Consider the following 21,586-nt stretch of genomic DNA (forward strand, 5'->3'; position numbering starts at 1 on the left):
GAGATGGAATGTGATCTGCAGGTTTCTTCCATGAAGCAGTTAGGTGAATATGGCATGGTTAATAAAGAGGGAGAATCAGATGCAGTCTAATTGGAGGTTATGGGAAGTGAGAGAATACTGTACAATGGTTCTGATGTATACAGTGCACGGTAGCTAGACATGGGTATGCAGTACCTGCTGTGTTTCATTGTTGTCCATTATGCATCTTATGAAAGATGGTTTAGACTGGAGCTGAGTCACGATCAGGTGTCTGTGTATTTGTGTGCGTCTATTGACTTATTTGTCTGTATCTGTGTTGTATACGCACAGTGGATTGTGTGCCGTAGTATGTATGTGACTGTGTTAAGACAGAGAGAGAAGGGGAGAGAGATAAACGTAAGATAGAGTATGCTTTGATTGTAATGGAGCGCAGAGGCAATGGCCTGACAAAGACTATAATTATTTCAGGGCCTCCGTTTTAGCACAGGAGGGAGAGGAGACAACATGAAGCTCCTTATTTTGATGTCTCATTACTTATTCATGAGGAGGGAGGAATTTTGTGGCTTTTTGGCATGCTCCTCTTCATCTTCAAATAGTTGGTTATATGTGTCTTAACTGTGCTTTTACTGCATGTTGCTCCTAGGTTAACATATGGGAATCTGTGTGTGTGAGTGTGTCTGTCCGTGTAAGTGTGTATGACTGTGTAATGTATATATACCTGCATGTCTGTGTGTTTGTGTTTGAGTGCCTCATTCCAACACACATATCCTCCATCAATATTTGATGAACTCCCACTCTTGAGCGCCTCCTGGGCTAGTTATTGATTTCTCATTCTCTAGGCCACGACTCCATCTTGCCAGTCATGCAGATGGGATGCAATGCTTTCTGGGAAATGATCTGCTAAAACAAAAGTGTAAGAAGTAACAAATCCAAGGTTAATTATTTGTACACAGCACACCATTTGCAGAAAATACCCATCTCCATGCCATTTACCAGCATAGGAATAGAGAGAGATGCAGAGAGGACACTAGTAGGTGATGTTTTTCAATTAGACATCTCATGATGAAAGGAAATAGAAATGTGAATGGAATGAGTAAAGAATGACAGGAGGAGCCAGACCAGATAAGAACAGTGGTGATAATTATAGAGTCTAGTATATTTATAGCTGAGCAGAACACAATGACCTTCCAGATCCAACAATTGTTTTCACAGGATGTGTTTCTCAGTTTCCTTCTTCTACTGCTGAGCTCCCATAGGCTTCTGTGCTGTAGCTAAGCCTGACTGTCCAGGGACCGATGAGACTGCCACCATTCAAAACCTCATCGCCCCGTCTACTGCTAACAACTGAGCCTCATCATAATGTGTGTGTGTGTGTGTCTTGCTCATGGAAGTGGGTCTTTGAGTAAACCCAGGAGGGTTACGTTAACACTGCATGAGGTCTGTGCTGCTATTTTTGGTGTGGGTATGGGTATGTGTTGTGTGTGTCTTCAGGGGAAGTATTTGTGTGTGAATTTATGCATGCATGCTACTACATGGCAGAACATTCACAGCTTTCACAGATTAAGAAAATGTGCCAGACCTGGGTTGGAACAGGGACAACGTACTACTACATCAATCATATAACAAATCCCAGTCAACAACCTACAGTACCTCCAACCTCATCCTGGAATCATTATGGTTTGGCTGATTCCCATTGAATGGCCTTATCCACTATGCCTCGTCGGTGGAGATTAAGGTGGAGTGGCGTCTGCCTTAAGAGTTTTGTCTGTCTGCATGTCCCCCTCTCTCTGCTGCCTAAGTGGAACTGAGCTGAGAGAAGCTGGAGCATGTCCATCTATTTTAAAGCATCCAAATTCTTGACCTGAGAACCAGTTACCTCTGTGTTACTGAATTCCAAAGACATGTTCACTGCTGTCTGTGTTCTTCTCTAATCCATTTTATCCTAGCAGGCTGCTCTCAGGTTCCTGTTGAAGATGTATTGCTGATAATAGGCTAGATGTGAGAGGAATACATGTAAACGGTCTGTCTCAGATGTTGAAAGTCAATCTACTTATCTCAATTGTACCTTTTCTGAACTAACTCTATAGTACCTGAAGTTTAAATATAAAGTGGAACTCTTAATTGAATTTGGTGAGGAAGTCTTTGTAAGTGAAGTGAGGACACATTTCTGAATCTAAATCACCAGTGACAGGTGCTGTCGCTACAGTAATGACTTCTGACCGCTCTTCTGTCATTGTGTTTTGACATCCCAGACCGAGACAGTGTTTAAAGATTTGTTTTGGCAACCACATTGCTGCACTTTTCCTATAATTTAGAATTTTATGATTAGTAGGTTAAACTTGCTGAATGGACAGTTTTGACTCCCCCATGGGAGACTGTATAGCAGTGGGGGATGTTCCACACTGGCATGGCTCCAGCGACTGACCAAGGAAACACATGCCTCTTACCTTTAGAAAAATAAATAATGACTCTAACATTCTAGAAACAGCTACAATGACCAAATTTATTTACAGTATACAAAATCATTTTCCAGTTTCTGTAACATATCAGTTTCCAACTCCTCTTCTTCAGTTACCCTGCTGTGATTTGTATGTCATGGAGCTTGTTCCTAATAATGTCTATTTTCACATATTGTGGAATATTTAGTCTTTGAATGCAATGTGTTTAAATAAGGGTGTAATTGTAGTCATCTTTTTTTGCCAAGCGGCATTTCTGTAGATTTATTGTGGCATAACTTTTATTTGGATATAGCACTATGTTTTTGTGTTTTGGCTAAAATGTGTCTGTGTTTGTGTAGTGAGGTCTTTAGTTGAAATGAGTGTTAGCGTGCCGTCACCCTGTGTGTTTGGCTCTGTAGTCACTCGGTTGGCTGTAGCTTAGTGGAGCAGAACTCTAGTCCTCATGGGCTGTGATATCTGCTGCCTGTCTTTGTCACGTTAGACCCGGCCTCCATGTTGGAGCTGCTGCTGCCATTTTTTTATTATTAGTAACCGTCCTGTTTTGATGGTGTGTGTCATTCCTGCATGCCAGTGGTTCCCAAACTTTTTATAGTCCCGTACCCCTTCAAACATTCAATCTCCAGCTGCGTACCCCCTCTAGCACCAGGGTCAGCGCACTTTCAAATGTTGTTTTTTGCCATCATTGTAAGACTGCCACACACACACTATAAGATATATTTGTTAAACATAAGAATGAGTGTGAATTATTGTCACAAGCCGACTCGTGGGAAGTGACAAAGAGCTCTTATAGGACCAGGGCACAAATAATAATATAATAATAATCAATAATTTTGCTCGTTGTTTAGCCATCTTACATATAAAACCTTATTTGTTCATAAAGAAATTGTGAATAACTCACCACAGGTTAATGAGAAGGGTGTGCTTGAAAGGATGCACATAACTCTGCAATGTTGGGTTGTATTGGAGAGAGTCTCAGTCTTAAATCATTTTCCACACACGATCTGTGCCTGTATTTAGTTTTCATGCTAGTGAGGGCCAAGAATCCACTCTCACATAGGTATGTGGTTGCAAAGGGCATCAGTGCCTTAACAGCGTCATTTGCCAAGGCAAAAAACTCTGAGCGTAGCCTAATCCATAAATATTGCAGTGGCTTCTGATTAAATTACATTTTCACAGAACCGCTTGTTGCAATTTCGATGAGGCTTTCTTGTTCAGATATTGGTAAGTGGACTGGAGGCAGGGCATGAAAGGGATAACGAATCCAGTTGTTTGTGTTGTCCGTTTCGGGAAAGTACCTGCATAATTGCGCACCCAGCTTACTCAGGTGCTTCGCTATATCATATTTGACATTGTCCGTAAGCTTGAGTTAATTTGCACACAAAAAAATCATACAATGATGGAAAGACCTGTGTGTTGTCCTTGTTAATTAATGCAGACAGAAAAGAACTCCAACTTCTTAATCATAGCCTCAATTTTGTCCCGCATATTGAAGATAGTTGCGGAGAATCCCTGTAATCCTAGATTCAGATCATTCAGGTGAGAAAAAACATCACCCAGATAGGCCAATCGTGTGAGAAACTCATCATCATGCAAGCGGTCAGGCAAGTGTAAATTATGGTCAGTAAAGAAAACTTTAAGCTCGTCTCTCAATTAAAAAAAACGTGTCAATACTTTGCCCATTGATAACCAGCACACTTCTTCTGTATGTTGTAAAAGCGTTACATGGTCGCTGCCCATATCATTGCATAATGCAGAAAATACACGAGAGTTCAGGGGCCTTGCTTTAACAAAGTTAACCATTTTCACTGTAGCGTCCAAAACGTCTTTCAAGCTGTCAGGCATTCCCTTGGCAGCAAGAGCCTCTCGGTGGATGGCATTCCCTTGGCATTTAAAAATTAGCCTCCAACACTACTCAGCAAATTGGATGCGGTCTATCACAGTGCCATCCGTTTTGTCACCTAAGCCCCATATACTACCCACAATTGCGACCTGTATGCTCTCGTTGGCTGGTCCTCGCTACATATTCGTCGCCAAACCCACTGGCTCCAGGTCGTCTATAAGTTTTTGCTAGGTAAAACTCTGCCTTATCTCAACTCACTGGTCACCATAGCAACACCAACCCGTAGCTCGCGCTCCAGCAGGTATATTTCACTGGTCATCCCCAAAGCCAACACCTCCTTTGGCCACCTTTCCTTCGTTCTCTGCTGCCAATGACTGGAACGAATTGCAAAAATCACTGAAGTTGGAGACTTATATCTCCCTCACTAATTTCAAGCATCAGCTATCAGAGCAGTTTACCGATCGCTGCAGCTGTACACAGCCCATCTGTAAATAGCCCATCCAATCAACTACCTACCTCATCCCCATATTTATTTATTTTTATTATTATTTTTCTGCTCTTTTGCACACCAGTATTTCTAATTGCACATCCTCATCTGCACATCTATCACTCCGGTGTTAATTGTTAAATTGTAATTATTTTGCCACTATGGCCTATTTTTTGCCTTACCTCCTTACTTCATTTGCACACACTGTATACAGATTTTCTATTATGTTATTGACTGTACGTTTGTTTATCCCATGTGTAACTCTGTGATGTTGTTTTTGTCACACTGCTTTGCTTTATCTTGGCCAGGTCGCAGTTGTAATTGAGAACTTGTTCTCAACTGGCCTACCTGGTTAAATATAGGTGAAATAAAAAATAAATACAAATAAAGTGGCGTCGGGAGCAACTGCTTGCACGCACGTTATCACTCCACTATGTCTCCCTGTCATGCCTTTTGTGTCATCAGTACAGATACCAACACATCTTGACCACCAAAGTCCATTTGATGTCACAAAGCTGTCCAGTACTTTAAAAATATCCTCTCACGTTTCCAGTGGTTTGCAGAAGAGGATGTCTTCCTTAGTTGACCCCCCATAAACGTAACGGACGTATACCAGGAGCTGTGCCAGGCCCGCCACGTCTGTTGACTCATCCAACTGTAATCCACATAATTCACTGGCTTGTATGTGAGCAGTAATTGATTCAAAACATCTCCTGCCATGTCACTGATGCATCGTGAAACAGTGTTGTTTGATGAAGGCATTGTCTGTATAGTTTTTTTGGTCTTTTCCCGCAGCATTGTCCCAGCCATATCCGCGGCAGTAGGAAGAATTACGTCCTCCACAATAGTATGGGGCTTGCCTGTCCTAGCCACTCGGTAGCTCACCATTTAAGACTCTTCTAGTCCCTTCTTATTAATGGTATCTGTTGCTTTTATACATGTCTTACTACCCGAAAGTCATCTTTATTCTCGCAAAAAAATCTCCCGTGGCTTATTTTTCAAATTGTCATGTTTTGTTTCTAAATGTCTGCGCAAGAGTGAAGGTTTCCCGCAAGAGAGTAACAGTTAATGTGATTGATTTGACTAGGCTACCTATATTTGACATTGTGTTGTGATTTTGCTGAACAGTAGATGGTTTCATTTTATTTTGGGCAGTGAAACGAGGCTACTCAGGTGAGAAAAAAATCTCACCCTGTTGGAAAATATAAATGTACAGTTTGAAAATGTGAAGTTTATTTTTTCAACAAAATATATATATATATTCTTTTTCAATGTGAATCACATTTTTATTTGGCGACCCTCGACGGCATTGTGGTACCCGTGTTTGGGAATACCTGCTGTCTGCTGTTGTAGTCTTGGTTCATTAAATTGGCCGCATCAAGGGCCAGTGGAGTCCTGGAGACTCCTGGGCCCATATCCACAAAGTATCTCAGAGTAGGAGTGCTGATCTAGGATCAGGTCTCCACCTGTCCATATAATATTAGATCAGCACTCTCACTGGGCCCTGTTCCCGTGGTTGTATTTATATTTTCATGCTCATTTTAGTCTACTTGCCTTTGAGTTTGCATCAATTTCTTTCTAAAGCCACCCTACATTTGGCTGCATCTTGTACAGCGTGTGACTGTGTCTTCATGATTGCTTGGTGTGTTTTTTGGTTGTGGTTGTGTTATTTAGTTATTCTTTTGCCAAGGTGCATGGATTACATTAGCATGCTTTGTGTCTCTTGTAGGGAGTCTTCCAGGCTTATGGATGTCTATTGTGTGTGTGTGTGTGTGTGTGTGTGTGTGTGTGTGTGTGTGTGTGTGTGTGTGTGTGTGTGTGTGTGTGTGTGTGTGTGTGTGTGTGTGTGTGTGTGTGTGTGTGTGTGTGTGTGTGTGTGTGTGTGTGTGTGTGTGTGTGTGTGTACTGTACACAGTATTTGGAAGTGTATTCCTTTTACATCATTTGAATATAAAAAATATATATATTATTTTCTCCCTTAGAGATTCCTTTAGATTTAGATGTGTTATGTACAAAGATGAATGTGTGCTTTATTTATATTTCCATGCAAGCTTCATCTCTGTGTCCTCAGACTCATTCTTGTGTCAGCTGGTATGGTGCATGTGTACTTTATTATTGTGTTTGAGTGTGTTAGTTCTTATTATGTGTGTTTTTACATGTCAGTGAATCACATTAAAGTAAAAGGCTTTGACTTCATCAAGAGTCTTCAAGACTAACATGTAGTCTATGTCATTCAGTCTGCGTACCGTATCTGTTTGTATGTATGTGTGTACCTGTATGTGTGTCACATTAACAGGCCTTGTCTTTGTGTTGATGTGTCTTCTAGGCTCATGTGGTTCAGCGCTGGCTTGTCCATCAGGACAGTAGTGTGAGCTCTGAGAGGTCGGCCAATCGAGCCCGGGGAATATGGTACTATGATGACAGAGTAAATATCATCCGATACACACGCTGTATACTTCAACACTTTCTCTCTATATATCTCTATGGCAGCTCTATGTGGTCGTGGTTTGTGTCGTTGCTTCTTCTTTAGGATCTTCCTCTCGTGATCTCTTGTGGCTTCTTGAGCTCTCTGTACAACGTATGTGTTGTTGTTGTGATGTGGCTGGGCGGTATAGTTAGGTTTGGTGGTTCTTTGCAATACCATGTATCTATTTTCACCGCTTTCCTCTCTTTATCTCCTTTTATGTAGTACTTGTTTGTCTTTATGTGTGTTTGGTGGACAATTCTTTTCACTGTAGGTGTGCAAGAGTTTGTGGTGTTTATTTGGTGCACATTTGTGCATTCTTCACCGTACGTGGACACTCTTTATGTATGTCTGTTTTATAACTCTTTATGAGTGTGCCAAGCAAACCGGGAACATTCCCAGGAAATTAGCTAAGATTCCTATTAAGTTCTAGTTAGGGTTTTATCAGAGAATGTTTTTGATAACCACAATTTTTTTCTAAAAATGTTTTAAATTAAATATTCTTGGATTATTCTCCTAACATTCACTATAATGTTGTACACAACATCTGTAACAACCACCACAGAACATTCCCCCAAAGTTCCCCCAAAGTTCTCCAAGTAATAAATGCTTTCCCAGCAAACCAAAATTGGTTTTGTAAAAGTTCATAGAATAATTGTTAGTTCGCAGCAAATGTTTTCATAACCCAAAAACTATCCAGTTGTGCTGATGATTATAATGTTTGTATAAAACATTCAGCTGATGTTGCAAGAACGTTCCTAGAACACATTTAATCTGTTCTTTAAAGGTTCCCAGAATGTTTCATTAGGTTGTGAGCCCTGGCTTGGAAACCAAACATTGCAGGTTCAAACCCAACATGTCAGCTTGAGGTCCTGAGGGTGGCGCAGTGCTCTAAAGCTAGAGCTTTCACTACATACCCTAGTTATATTCCAGACTGTATCCCAACCAGCCGTGGCACAATTGGCCTAGTGTCGTTAGGGTTTGGCCGGGGTAGGCTGTCATTGTAAATAATAATTTGTTCTTAATTGACTTACCTAGTTAAATAAAAAAATAAAAAAACATGTCAAATGTAAATACAGTGCCTTTGGAAAGTATGCAGACCCCTTGGAAAGTATGCAGACCCCTTGGAAAGTATGCAGACCCCTTGGAAAGTTTTCAGACCCCTTGGAAAGTATTCAGACCCTTTGCCTTTTTCCACATTTTGTTACGTTACAGCTTTATTCTAAAATTGATTCAATTGTTTTTTTTTCTTAATCAATCTATATACAATACCCCATAATGACAAAGCAAAAAGGACAATCTCAAGGATGATCAATGGAAACACGATGCACCTGAGCTCAATTTCAAGTCTCATAGCAAAGGTATTTTTGTTTTTTTATTTTAATACGTTTGCAACATTGTCTTAAAACCTGTTTTCACTTTGTCATTATGAGGTATTGAGTGTAGATTGCTGAGGATTTTTATTCATTTAATCCATTTTAGAATAAGGCTGTAACGTAACGAAATGTGGAAAATGTCATGGGGTCTAAATACTTTCCGAAGGCACTGTATATCAAATTAACATGTATTTTCTGATGTCCTCACAATGTTCTCACCAGACTGTTCCCACAACCTAATGAAACATTCTGGGAACCTTTAAAGAACAGATTAAATGTGTTCTAGGGACGTTCTTGCAACATCACGTAAATGTTTTTTACAAACATTCTATAACCATCACCACGACTGGACAGTGTTTGTCTTATTAGGACATTTCCGCGAACTAACAAATGTTCTGGGAACTTTCACAGAAACAATTTTTGTTTGCTGGGTGTGCTGTCCTGTCGACCACTCCTTTTATGAGTGTGTTTGAGTTAAAGTGAAGAATTTCTCAACATCTGACATTGACTTGACCCTTTAGGATATTTGTATTTATTTTAAGAGCCCACTCACTGCAGTGTACACATCTTTACATCCACTCACCTTGAATCACATACATTTTTTCTTCCAAATGGACATAATCCATTCAAATCCACTAGAGCCCTGTATATGCACACACCCTCTGGAAACAGATTTTCCTTCTAGAAGGAAAATAAATGGCCTTGGTAGGGCAGACAGATTTGTGTACTGCACAGGTAAAGACTACACATGCACACACAGCCTCACCCGTACACTACAGAGCATTGTGATAGCACTGGAGAGAAGCACACAGCTAAACACAGAGATATGATACAGTATTAGATTCCTCCACAGATATGAGATTAAAGGCTTTCATTGAATCTGCGTTAACACGGACATGTCCTCTCTCTGATCTCTCAACCCTCCTCTCTTCCACTGGCCGTCACTGTAGGAATGCTTGTGATATGTCACGCCATACTGCAGCATACCATGATTACACAGCATCACATCAATATGACACAAGAGGGACACAGTGATCTGAGGAAAAGCAGGGAAGTGGGGGGAGAAGGAGGGAGGGAAGAAAGATGGAGGGCGTGAGAGAATGAGGCGGGGAGCCTGCCATGCCAGGGAAGAAGAGAGAGTGCAAGAGGGAAAATGAGATAAAGAGAGAGAGGGCTGGGGGCACGTGAGCGATGGGAAGGCGGCGTGCTGAGTGTAAATCACCATGTTTGGCTTGAGGATCTAATTACTGAGTAAAATTGACGCACCGACTGCATATGACAATTACAAATGAATAGACAGGGCTGGGATGCATTGATTTAAACTGACCGCATATCACAGACAGCGGGAGAGGGGGATGAAAATGAGGATGGAGAAAGGGATGGCGGGGAAGGTGGAGAGAGGGATGGAGGGGAAGGTGGAGAGAGGGACATGAGAAGGAAAATCGATTTGTGCCTCACAGCGTAAGCACAAGCACCAGTTGACAGAATGTGATTGCAAAGCAGTTCTGCAGTCATTTCCATTTCTAGGAATATATGAAAACACGCACACACACACACACACACACACACACACACACACACACACACACACACACACACACACACACACACACACACACACACACACACACACACACACACACACACACACACACACACACACACACTTTCAAGCACAATAATGCGCAAACACGAGCGTTTATTGACCCTTACCCCCCTCCTCCCTCAGACAATCGTGTGAAGAAACACACATTGAAGATCATAGATGCACTTATCAATCCATTCAGAGACTGATGGAGACTGGGGGAGGCGGTCGGCTGGAGACGTTATCCTCAGTATTCTGCTCACATATGGCCTACTTAGAAGGAGCAGAAACATCCATCGTATCAATCAACAGCTGTGAAATCCCATAAAAAAATGGCCGAAGGCCGCAGAATGAAAATTGGAGCATAAAAATGCTGAACATTTGCTGACAAGTTGGCATGAACACTCAGAGCTGCAGCATGAGGCTTCGCATGTGAAAACATCCTACATGTAGTATAATAATGGTTTGTTACAGGGGAACCTTGACTCAGTGACTTAAGTCTTCTAAATGTCCTCCGTCAACTCACAGAACAGAGGGTGGGGTCTAAGATGACAAGGTGTTAAATACATACAGTTGAAGTCGGAAGTTTACATACACTTAGGTTGGAGTCATTAAAACTCGTTTTTCAACGAATCCACAATTGTCTTGTTAACAAACTATAGTTTTGGCAAGTCGGTTAGGACATCTACTTTGTGCATGACACAAGTAATTTTTCCAACAATTGTTTACAGACAGATTATTTCACTTATAATTCACTGTATCACAATTCCAGTGGGTCAGAAGTTTACATACACTAAGTTGACTGTGCCTTTAAACAGCTTGGAAAATTCCAGAAAATTATGTCATGGCTTTAGAAGCTTCTGATAGGCTAATTGACATAATTTGAGTCGATTGGAGGTGTACCTGTGGATGTATTTCAAGGCCTACCTTCAAACTCAGTGCCTCTTTGCTTGACATCATGGGAAAATCAAAAGAAATCAGTCAAGACCTCAGAACAACAAATTGTAGACCTGGTTCATCCTTGGGAGCAATTTCCAAACGCCTGAAGGTACCACGTTCATCTGTACAAACACTATTACGCAAGTATAAACACCATGGGACCATGCAGCCATCATTCCGCTCAGGAAGGAGACGCATTCTGTCTCTTAAAGATGAACGTACTTTGGTGCAAAAAGTGCAAATCAATCCCAGAACAACCGCAAAGGACCTTGTGAAGATGCTGGAGGAAACAGGTACAAAAGTATCTATAGCCACAGTAAAACTAGTCCTATATCGACATATCCTGAAAGGCCGCTCAGCAAGGAAGAAGCCACTGCTCCAAAACCGCCATAAAAAAAGCCAGACTACAGTTTGCAACTGCACATGGGGACAAAGCTCGTACTTTTTGGAGAAATGTCCTCAAAAATTTAACTGTTTGGCCATAATGACCAACGTTATGTTTGGAGGAAAAAGGGGGAGGCTTGCAAGCCGAAGAACATCATCCCAACCGTGAAGCACGGGGGTGGCAGCATCATGTTGTGGGGGTGCTTTGCTGCAGGAGGGACTGGTGCACTTCACAAAACAGATGGCATAATGAGGGAGGAAAATGATGTGGATATATTGAAGCAACATCTCAAGACATCAGTCAGGAAGTGTCACGCCCTGACCATAGAGACCTCTCGAGCGTGTCATCAGTCCGGTGAAACCTGTGCCGGCTCCATGCACCAGGCCTCCAGTGTGCCTCCCCAGCTCGGTACGTCCTGTACCGGCTCCCCTCGCTCACCCTGAAGAGCGTGTCATCAGTCCGGTGAAACCTGTGCCGGCTCCATGCACCAGGCCTCCAGTGCGCCTCCCCAGCTCGGTACGTCCTGTGCCGGCTCCCTGCACTCGCCCTGAAGAGCGTGTCATCAGTCCGGTGAAACCTGTGCCGGCTCCACACACCAGGCCTCCAGTGCGCCTCCCCAGCCCGGTACGTCCTGTGCCGGCTCCCCACGCTCACCCTGAAGAGCGTGTCATCAGTCCGGTGAAACCTGTGCCGGCTCCATGCACCAGGCCTCCAGTGCGCCTCCCCAGCTCGGTACGTCCTGTGCCGGCTCCCCTCGCTCACCCTGAAGAGCGTGTCATCAGTCCGGTGAAACCTGTGCCGGCTCCATGCACCAGGCCTCCAGTGCGCCTCCCCAGCTCGGTACGTCCTGTGCCGGCTCCCTGCACTCGCCCTGAAGAGCGTGTCATCAGTCCGGTGAAACCTGTGCCGGCTCCACACACCAGGCCTCCAGTGCGCCTTCCCAGCCCGGTACGTCCTGTGCCGGCTCCCCGCACTCGCCCCAAAGAGCGTGTCATCAGTCCAGTGAAACATGTGCCGGCTCCACGCACCAGGCCTCCAGTGCGCCTCCCCAGTCCGGTACATCCTGTGCCGGCTTCCCGCACTCGCCCTGAAGAGTGTGTCACCAGGCCTGAGTCTCCAGCGACGGTCTACAGTCCAGAGCTTCCAGTGACGGTCCACGGGCCGGAGCTTCCTGCGCAGGTGCCATGGCTGGAGCCTTCCTCTGCGCCGGTGCCCAGTCCAGGCACTGCGTCCAGTCCTGCTCCATGGCCGGAGCCTTCCTCTGCTCCGGTGCCCAATCCGGGCACGGCGTTCAACCCGGCTTCATGGCCGGATACGGGGTCTGAGCGGGTGCTACGTCCCGCACCGGAGCCGCCACCGACGCTAGTTGCCCACCCCAACCCTCCCCGTCTAGGTTCAGGTTTTGCGGTCGGAGTACGCACCTTTGGGGGGGGGGGGGTACTGTCACGCCCTGACCATAGAGAGCCCTCTGGGTTCTCTATGGTGTAATAAGTCAGAGCGTGACTAGGGGGGTTTTCTAGTTATTTTAGTTCTATGTTGGTGTGTGAGTATGGTTCCCAATTAGAGGCAGCTGAATATCGTTGCCTATAATTGGGGATCATACTTAGTGTGTTCCTTTTCCCACCTGCGATGTGGGATATTGTTTAGAGTTTATGCCTATGTGCGCTACGTATTTGCGCGTTCGTTAATCTTTGTTGTTGTTTGGAAGTTCACTATAATAAATATGTGGAACTCTACTCACGCTGTGCCTTGGTCCACTTATTTAAACGACAGGCGTGACAGGAAGTTAAAGCTTGGTCGCAAATGGGTCTTCAAATGGACAATGACCCCAAGCATACTTCCAAAGTTGTGGCAAAATGGATTAAGGACAACAAAGTCCAGGTATTGGGGGCCAAAATGCACCCAACTTATTGTGGGAAGCTTGTGGAAGGCTACCCAAAACGTTTGACCCAAGTTTAAAAAAAAAAAGTTAAGTCAATGCTACCAAATACTAATTGAGTGTATGTAAACTTCTGACCCACTGAGAATGTGATGAAAGAAATAAAAGCTGAAATAAATCATTCTCTCTACTATTATTCTGACATTTCACATTCTTAAAATAAAGTGGTGATCCTAACTGACCTAAGACAGGGAATTTTTACTAGGATTTAATGTCAGGAACTGTGAAAAACTGTGTTTAAATGTATTTGACTAAGGTGTATGTAAACTTCCGACTTCAACTGTAGATCATATTAAATCTCAGGCTACCCCTTAGCTACTGTAGGTCAGAATGAGATAACAGAAAAAGCCTTAAAATGGTGGAACTGATCATGCATATCAGATGTGAATCCAATATACGCTCATCGGCCAGTTTATTAGGTACACCTATTTAGTAACAGGTCGGACCCGCTCGTTGCTTCCAGAACATTCTGAATTATTTGGGGCATTCTAAAAGGTGTCGCAAATGTTTCTCAGGGATGTTGGTCCATGCTGACACGATGGCATCACGCAGTTGATGCACATTGGACGGCGGTACTTTCATGCTGTGAACAGCCCGTTCCAGGCGATGTTTTTCCACTCCTCAATTGTCCAGTGTTGGTGATCGCATGCCCACTGGAGATGCTTCTTCTTGTTTTTAGCTGATAGGAGTGGAACCTGTTGTGATCGTCTTCTGCAATAGCCCATCCATGACAAGGATCAACGAGTTGTGCGTTCAGAGATGCCGTTCTGCACACCACTGTTGTACTGCACCGTTTATTTGTCTGTTTGTGTCCCGCCTTTTCACTTGCACGATTCTTGCCATTCTCCTTCGAACTCTCTCTCTTTTCGCCCACAGGACTGCCACTGACTGGATGTTTTTTTGTTTGTCGCACCATTCTTGATAAACCCTAGACGTTGTCGTGCATAAAAAGCTCAGGAGGGAGGCCGTTTCTGAGATACTGGATTAGGTGCACTTGGCACCAACGATCATACCACGCTCCAAGTCTCTTTTTTCACTCGTTTTTCCCATTCTAATGTTAAATCACACAGTAACTGAATGCTTCGATGGCTGTCTGCCTGCTTTATATAGCAAGCCATGGCCACGTGACTCACTGTCTGTAGGAGCAATCCATTTTCATGAGCGGGGTGATTTACCTAATAAACTGTCCGGTGAGTTTATATTTCTGGGGATTGAACACAGTAGATAGATAGATAGATAGATAGATAGATAGATAGATAGATAGATAGAGAGAGAGAGAGAGAGAGAGAGAGAGAGAGAGAGAGAGAGAGAGAGAGAGAGAGAGAGAGAGAGAGAGAGAGAGAGAGAGAGAGAGAGAGAGAGAGAGAGAGAGAGAGAGAGAGAGAGAGAGAGAGAGAGAGAGAGAGAGAGAGAGAGAGAGAGAGAGAGAGAGAGAGAGAGAGAGAGAATGTTAAGGCCACAAGGAAAAGGAGAGATAAGGTGGATAAAGGGATGCAGAGAGATGGGTCACAGGGAGAAACAGGAAGGAGATAGAGGGAAGTGGTAGAGAGAAATGTGTGGGAAAGAGAAGCAAAGAGCAGAGGAAAATGTCTTCTATACTCTTAGAAAAAAGGGTTCCAAAAGGGTTCCCATAGGAGAAACTTTTTTGGTTCCAGGTAGAAACCTTTTTGGTTCCATGTAAAACCCTCTGTAGCTGTGTGGCTGGAGGTGAGTAGGCACACTTTATAGAATCTATATAATACCTGGCCTCAAGACGGAGACTGAATTCTGGACTACAGTATTAGGCAGCCATGTTAGAATCTCCCTGTCTGGCTGATCATGGTGGCAGAGGTGAAACACATCACTTTCACAGAGGCTTTAGAAGTCAGACAGCATGTTCTCTGCTATGGATAGCTGCCAAACTCCTAGTGAAGGGCAGCCTCACCACTTTGGATTGTCAGCCATTTTTAGACTCTAAGACAGCAGAATACTGAGTAGTTTCGAAGAATATAATGATATTGAAGAATGTCTCTGACCTACTATTGTAGATCATGGATGACCAAGCAGCTGTTATACTGTTATGCCTATGTTTTTCATTTTTTCAGAAAATGGAATTGGTTAATGTGAACTTTTTTGTCTCGTGTTAGCCCTGGAATGTACAACCAGACTAATTGTCTGTCTCTCACTTCTTCTCTCTCTCTCTTTATCTTTGTCATTGTCTATCTCTGATTGTGTTCTCTTCCTCTCCAGGCGGATGCTGCCACCAGTTTCCTCCGTGCGGCCCGTTCAGGGAACCTGGACAAGGCTCTGGACCACATCAAGAATGGAATAGACATCAACACATCCAATCAGGTACATCAGAGATCCCTCATGCTGCCCAAGGTCACTGTCTGGTACACAGGGGCTCTAGGCAAGAGAGTTCATGTGTTGTCTCGTAAAACATTTATTTCATCAGACTTTATGAAGATGAAATTATAGATGTGGTTTTTATAGATGACATTATTTGTTTTCGGCCAAACACAGTCATTAACAGTCAAGTCTAGCCTAGATAAACGTGTAGTTCATTGTCTCGTGTGTGTGTGTGTGTGTGTGTGTGTGTGTGTGTGTGTGTGTGTGTGTGTGTGTGTGTGTGTGTGTGTGTGTGTGTGTGTGTGTGTGTGTGTGTGTGTGTGTGTGTGTGTGTGTGTGTGTGTGTGTGTGTGTGTGTGTGTGTGTGTGTGTGTGTGTGTGTGTGTGTGCGTGTGCACGCATGTATAACCATGTCACCACATTGCCCCCTGTGTTCCTGTGTCATGCTACTCCAGCCGTGTTTACTGTGGCACTAATGCCCGTCATTCACAACCTTAATGAAAAAATATATATAATTAGCCATATATCCAGACCCTCTCTCTTCTCCTCCCCGCTTCTCTCCTCAATCTGTCCCATAGCACCTTGTTGCATCATGAGAGAAGCACAATGTTTAAATAACATCACATGTAAAGAATAGCTAAGCATGTAGTTTTAGTTTCTGTTTTGAACATACATTTGTGAGTGAACGCTAGCTCAAGTGGAAGTGAATCTGTTATGTATTTTTCATCAGTACTTTGGTGAATGGAAGGGAGTTCAGTTTGTACACATAACCACTTAGGGCAGCTTGGGGAATGCACACCCACTCTATAAGCCTACAGCCTGCAGCCTGCTACTGCAACCCCTCAGCACCATTCACAGAAACAACCATGGCACCAAGCCGTCAATAAAACGAATACCACAATCTCTACACCAGATAATATTGCCACTATAATAATACCACTACTGGCTAAGGCTAGGATCAGAGGTAGAGCTATCATACAAATGAGGATGTGTGCTTTAGTGTGCATTCTTTGCAGCATGTGTGTCTACACTGCCTTCAGAAAGTATTCAGACCCCTTCCCTTTTTCCACATTCTGTTATGTTACAGCTTTATTTATTCTAAAATATTTTTTTTAAATTCCCCTCATCAATCTACACACAATCTACATGCAAATTTATTAAAGATAAAAATCAGATACCTGATTTACATAAGTATTCAGACCCTTTGCTATGAGAATCAAAATTGAGCTCAGGTGCATTCATCATCCTTGATGTTTCTACAACTTCATTGGAGTCCACCTGTGGTAAATTCAATTGATTGGACATGATTTGGAAAGGCACACACCTGTCTATATAAGGTCCCAGTTGACAGTGCATGTCCGAGCAAAAACCAAGCCATGAGGTCGAAGGAATTGTCCATTGAGCTCCAAGACAGGATTGTGTCGAGGCACAGGTCTGGGGAAATGTACCAAAACATTTCTGCAGCATTGAAGGTCCCCAAGAACACCGTAGCCTCCATCATTCTTAAATGGAAGAAGTTTGGAACCACCAAGACTCTTTCTAGAGCAATTGGCGGAGAAGGGCCTTGGTCAGGGAGGTGACCAAGAACCCGATAGTCACTCTGACCGAGCTCCAGACTTCCTCTGTGGAGATGGGAGAACCTTCCAGAAGGACAACCATCTCCGCAGCACCCCAACAATCAGGCCTTTATGGTAGAGTGGCCAAAAGGAAGAGACTCCTCAGTAAAAAGCACGTGACGGCCTGCTTGGAGTTTGCCAAAAGGCACCTAAAGGACTCTCAGACCATGAGAAACAAGCTTGTCTGGTCTCATGAGACCAAGATTGAACTCTTTGGCCTGAATGCCAAGCGTCACGTCTGGAAGAAACTTGGCACCATCCCGACGGTGAAGCATGGTGGTAGTAGCATCATGCTGTGGGGATGTTTTTCAGCGGCAGGGACTGGGAGACTAGTCAGGATCGAGGGACAGATGAACGGATCAAAATACAGAGAGATCCTTGATGAAAGCCTACCTCAGACTAGGGCGAAGGTTTACTTTCCAACAGGACAACGACCGTAAGCACACAGCCAAGACAACGCTGGAGTGGCTTCAGGACAAGTCTCTGTATGTCATTGAGTGGCTCAGCCAGAGCCCGGACATGAACCCGATCTACAATAACATCTCTGGAGAGACCTGAAAATAGCTGTGCAGCGATGCTCCCCATCCAACCTGACAGAGCTTGAGAGGATCTGCAGAGAAGAATGGGAGAATTCCCCAAATACAGGTGTGCCAAGCTTGTAGTGTCATACCCAAGAAGACTCAAAGCTGTAATCACTGCCAAAGGTGCTTCGACAAAGTACTGAGTAAAGGGTCTGAATACTTATGTAAATGTGATATTTCGTTTTTTTATTTTTAATACATTTGCAAAAATTTCTAAAAACCCGTTTTTGCTTTGTCATTATGGGGTTTTGTGTGTAGATTGATGAGGGGGGAAAAACTATCAATTTTAGAATAAGGCTGTAACATAACAAAATGTGGAAAAAGTCAAGGGGTCTGAATACTTTCCGAATGCACTGTACGTGGGTATGTGATGTGTGTATGTCAACATACACATTTTCTATGTTTTGTATATGTGTTAAAATTAGGATTGGAGTTGAAGTAGAGCATATAGCTATGCTAAAAGTTGGTGCTACTGCTGCTGTTCTAGAAAATCCTAGGATTCAGGGTTTTACATGTCAGCCTGCCAACCTGCCCCTGCCCTATCTACAATCCAGCAGACTCCAGCCAGCTCACAGAAACACACCGGTGATTTGTGTGTGCGTTTGCGCTTGCGTGCATGTGTGTTTGTCTCCCCCGTGCGTGTGTTATCCACGTGAATTGAGTGACACTGCAGTTTGAGGGCAGTAGAGGGACCAGTGTGCTTTGCAAACTGTGGCCAGTCACGGTACTGCAGGCTGTCAGAGAAGAGACAGGCACAGACTGTACTGTTAGACTGTCTGATTCTGCAGCTGTACACCCAGACAAGCCTGAAATAAATCCATGCTCTCTGCTTCCTTTGAGACCCGACTGAAACAATCTTAAGGTTGTTTATCTTCTGAAATATTTTCGTGCTGCTTCTAACCACTGTGGGTTTTGAGTTTCTCTGCTTGTTATTCTTAGTACTGTATATCTACTGCTCAGAAATCCATGTTATAGATGCTCGCTCTGTAGGCTGACGATTTGTTCTGATGGTTCTGTGTGATCACTGCTGATTTCCACTGCTGTCACTGCAGAATGGGCTCAACGGTTTGCATCTGGCATCTAAAGAAGGCCACGTCAAGATGGTCCTGGGGCTACTACACGCTGGCATTGTCCTGGAGACCACAACTAAGGTACTACTCACACACTGCTCACTGCTTACCATGACTCCACTCACATACTGTACCACAGATGCATAGCACCTGCCTCTGACTTCTGATTGAGATATTCACCAGCTAGCTATATAACAGGCTGTTTACAGACAGGATCCACCACATGTATTATAAGCTTATACACATGCTTATGACTTATTCCGCTCATTTGATTGGCCTGTAAACATATATCTAGTTTAATCTAACACATATCTATCTAATCATAACTCATTATTTCTGAGCTGTGTTTCGTTAATGAAGCTTTTTAAATAGAGATTTTGGTCATTAGGCTGCTCTCTGCTCCCTCTGTGTGTGTGTGTGTGTGTGTGTGTGTGTGTGTGTGTGTGCGTGCGTGCGTGCGTGCGTGCGTGCGTGCGTGCGTGCGCACGAATACATAACCATGTCACAACATAGCTCCCTGTGTTCCTGTGTCATGCTACTCCAGCCGTGTTTAATGTGGCACTAATGCCAGTCATTCACAACCTTAATGAAACAATGTTTGTGTATGTGTGTCTGTCACCTCCAGAAAGGGAACACTGCCCTCCATATCGCTGCGTTGGCAGGCCAGGAGAGAGTGGTGGCTGAGCTCGTCAACTATGGAGCCAACGTCAATTCCCAGTCACAGGTGAGTCATCTGGGACATTATACTGCACATTACCGTTACCTGGGGGGGGGGTTATGTGCATGTATATTTGTGTGTGTTGCTGGTAACCATGCGCCATGTTCCTCTTCCTTACAGAAAGGCTTCAGTCCCCTATACATGGCTGCACAAGAGAACCACTTAGATGTAGTAAAGTTTCTGCTAGAGAACGGAGCCAATCAGAGCCTTCCAACAGAGGTGAGTGAAAGCCCACAGAGCAAACAGACATTTAGTTGTTTCTCAGATGTGTATTGGATTCAGTCCAAAAGACAATGCTACATTAACTTTCTCTCATCTTTCTATTACGCTACCTCTCCCTCTGTCCTCCCCTCTCCCCCTTCCTCCCTTTTTACCCCGACCACCCCTCCTTCTATCCCTTCTGCTCCCTCCCCTCTCTCACCCTGTCTGCCAGGATGGGTTCACGCCGCTGGCGGTGGCTCTTCAGCAGGGTCATGAGAACGTGGTGGCCCTGCTCATCAACTACGGCACCAAGGGCAAGGTCCGTCTGCCTGCCCTGCACATCGCTGCACGCAACGACGACACACGCACTGCCGCAGTGCTGCTGCAGAACGACCCTAACCCTGACGTCCTCAGCAAGGTACTATTCACTGTGTGTGTGTGTGTGTGTGTGTGTGTGTGTGTGTGTGTGTGTGTGCGTGTGCGTGTGCGTGTGCGTGTGCGTGTGCGTGTGCGTGCGTGCGTGCGTGCGTGCGTGCGTGCGTGCGTGCGACTGGGATGACTCATTAAGCCTTAATATGCTGATGTCGTTAGCTGAAGTAATCAGTCATAACACTGTTGTGTTGACTTGGAGAAAAACAATAGCAACAAAAGTGATTACATGAATAAACAAAAAAGCTGCCATCAAAAGCTGCCTGCAAACATGGATTATGAAAATAAGATAAAAAAATATCTTTCTCTCTCTCTGTCTCTATCTGTGTCTCTCTCTGTCTCTTTTTCTGTCTCTTCATTTCTCTCTCTCTGTCTCTCTCTCTCTTTCTGTCTCTATCTCTTTTATCTCTCTCTCTTTCTTTCTCTGTTTCTCACTCTGTCTCTCTGTTTCTCTCTCTCCCTTTGTCTGTCTGTAGACTGGCTTCACTCCTCTCCACATTGCGGCTCACTATGAGAACCTGAGTGTGGCCCAACTGCTAATAAACAGAGGCGCCAATGTCAACTTTACTCCCAAGGTCAGTCCATTAACCCTCACCGCTACTGCCTTTACCATGACATTGATAACATAGTCCCTCAAAGACCCCATTTCCTAACAGGAGAGTCTTTGATTAAATTGATTTAGAAATAGTTCTTTCCCCTTTCTCAGAATGGTATCACCCCCCTACACATAGCCTCCAGGAGGGGTAATGCGATCATGGTTCGACTTTTGCTGGACAGAGGGGCCCAGATAGACGCCATGACCAAGGTACTGTAACCCTACACTTGCTCCTCCTCTTCTTCCTCCTCCTCCTCTTCTTTCTGCCATTTGACTTGAAAACTTTTGAACCCTACCTGGCTCCTTCCATCTATTTAGGATGAGCTGACCCCTCTGCACTGTGCGGCCAGGAACGGTCATGTCAGGATCATCGATCTCCTGCTGGACCTGGGGGCTCCTATCCAGGCCAAGACCAAGGTCAGCCAGAGGCCTCTCGTGGCCCACTCTAGGGAAAATAAAGGGCCATACTTTATGGCCACTTTGGCACGATATCACACTCACTTGCAATTTTAGCAGTAACCAATGCCAAATGATCCTCTGCCAACTACGCTGATGCGTCACTTATTTCAGTATTATGAATTTATAGATGCTTTCT

General features: G+C 44.1%; 1 protein-coding gene across 1 annotated transcript in view; it reads left to right on the top strand.

Moving 5' to 3' along the window:
• The window catches only part of LOC120025522 (ankyrin-1-like), an 86,695-nt gene that overhangs the window by 43,076 nt on the left and 22,033 nt on the right, over positions 1–21,586 (top strand). Inside the window, exons 2-9 of the mRNA XM_038970089.1 lie at positions 15,683–15,784; positions 19,031–19,129; positions 19,674–19,772; positions 19,887–19,985; positions 20,200–20,385; positions 20,873–20,971; positions 21,103–21,201; positions 21,310–21,408. Coding sequence (XP_038826017.1) covers positions 15,683–15,784; positions 19,031–19,129; positions 19,674–19,772; positions 19,887–19,985; positions 20,200–20,385; positions 20,873–20,971; positions 21,103–21,201; positions 21,310–21,408 — 882 coding nt within the window. The remainder of the gene's footprint in view (positions 1–15,682; positions 15,785–19,030; positions 19,130–19,673; positions 19,773–19,886; positions 19,986–20,199; positions 20,386–20,872; positions 20,972–21,102; positions 21,202–21,309; positions 21,409–21,586) is intronic.

Source organism: Salvelinus namaycush, chromosome 31, assembly GCF_016432855.1.
Source record: "Salvelinus namaycush isolate Seneca chromosome 31, SaNama_1.0, whole genome shotgun sequence".
In the NCBI taxonomy this organism is placed as follows: Eukaryota; Metazoa; Chordata; class Actinopteri; order Salmoniformes; family Salmonidae; genus Salvelinus; species Salvelinus namaycush.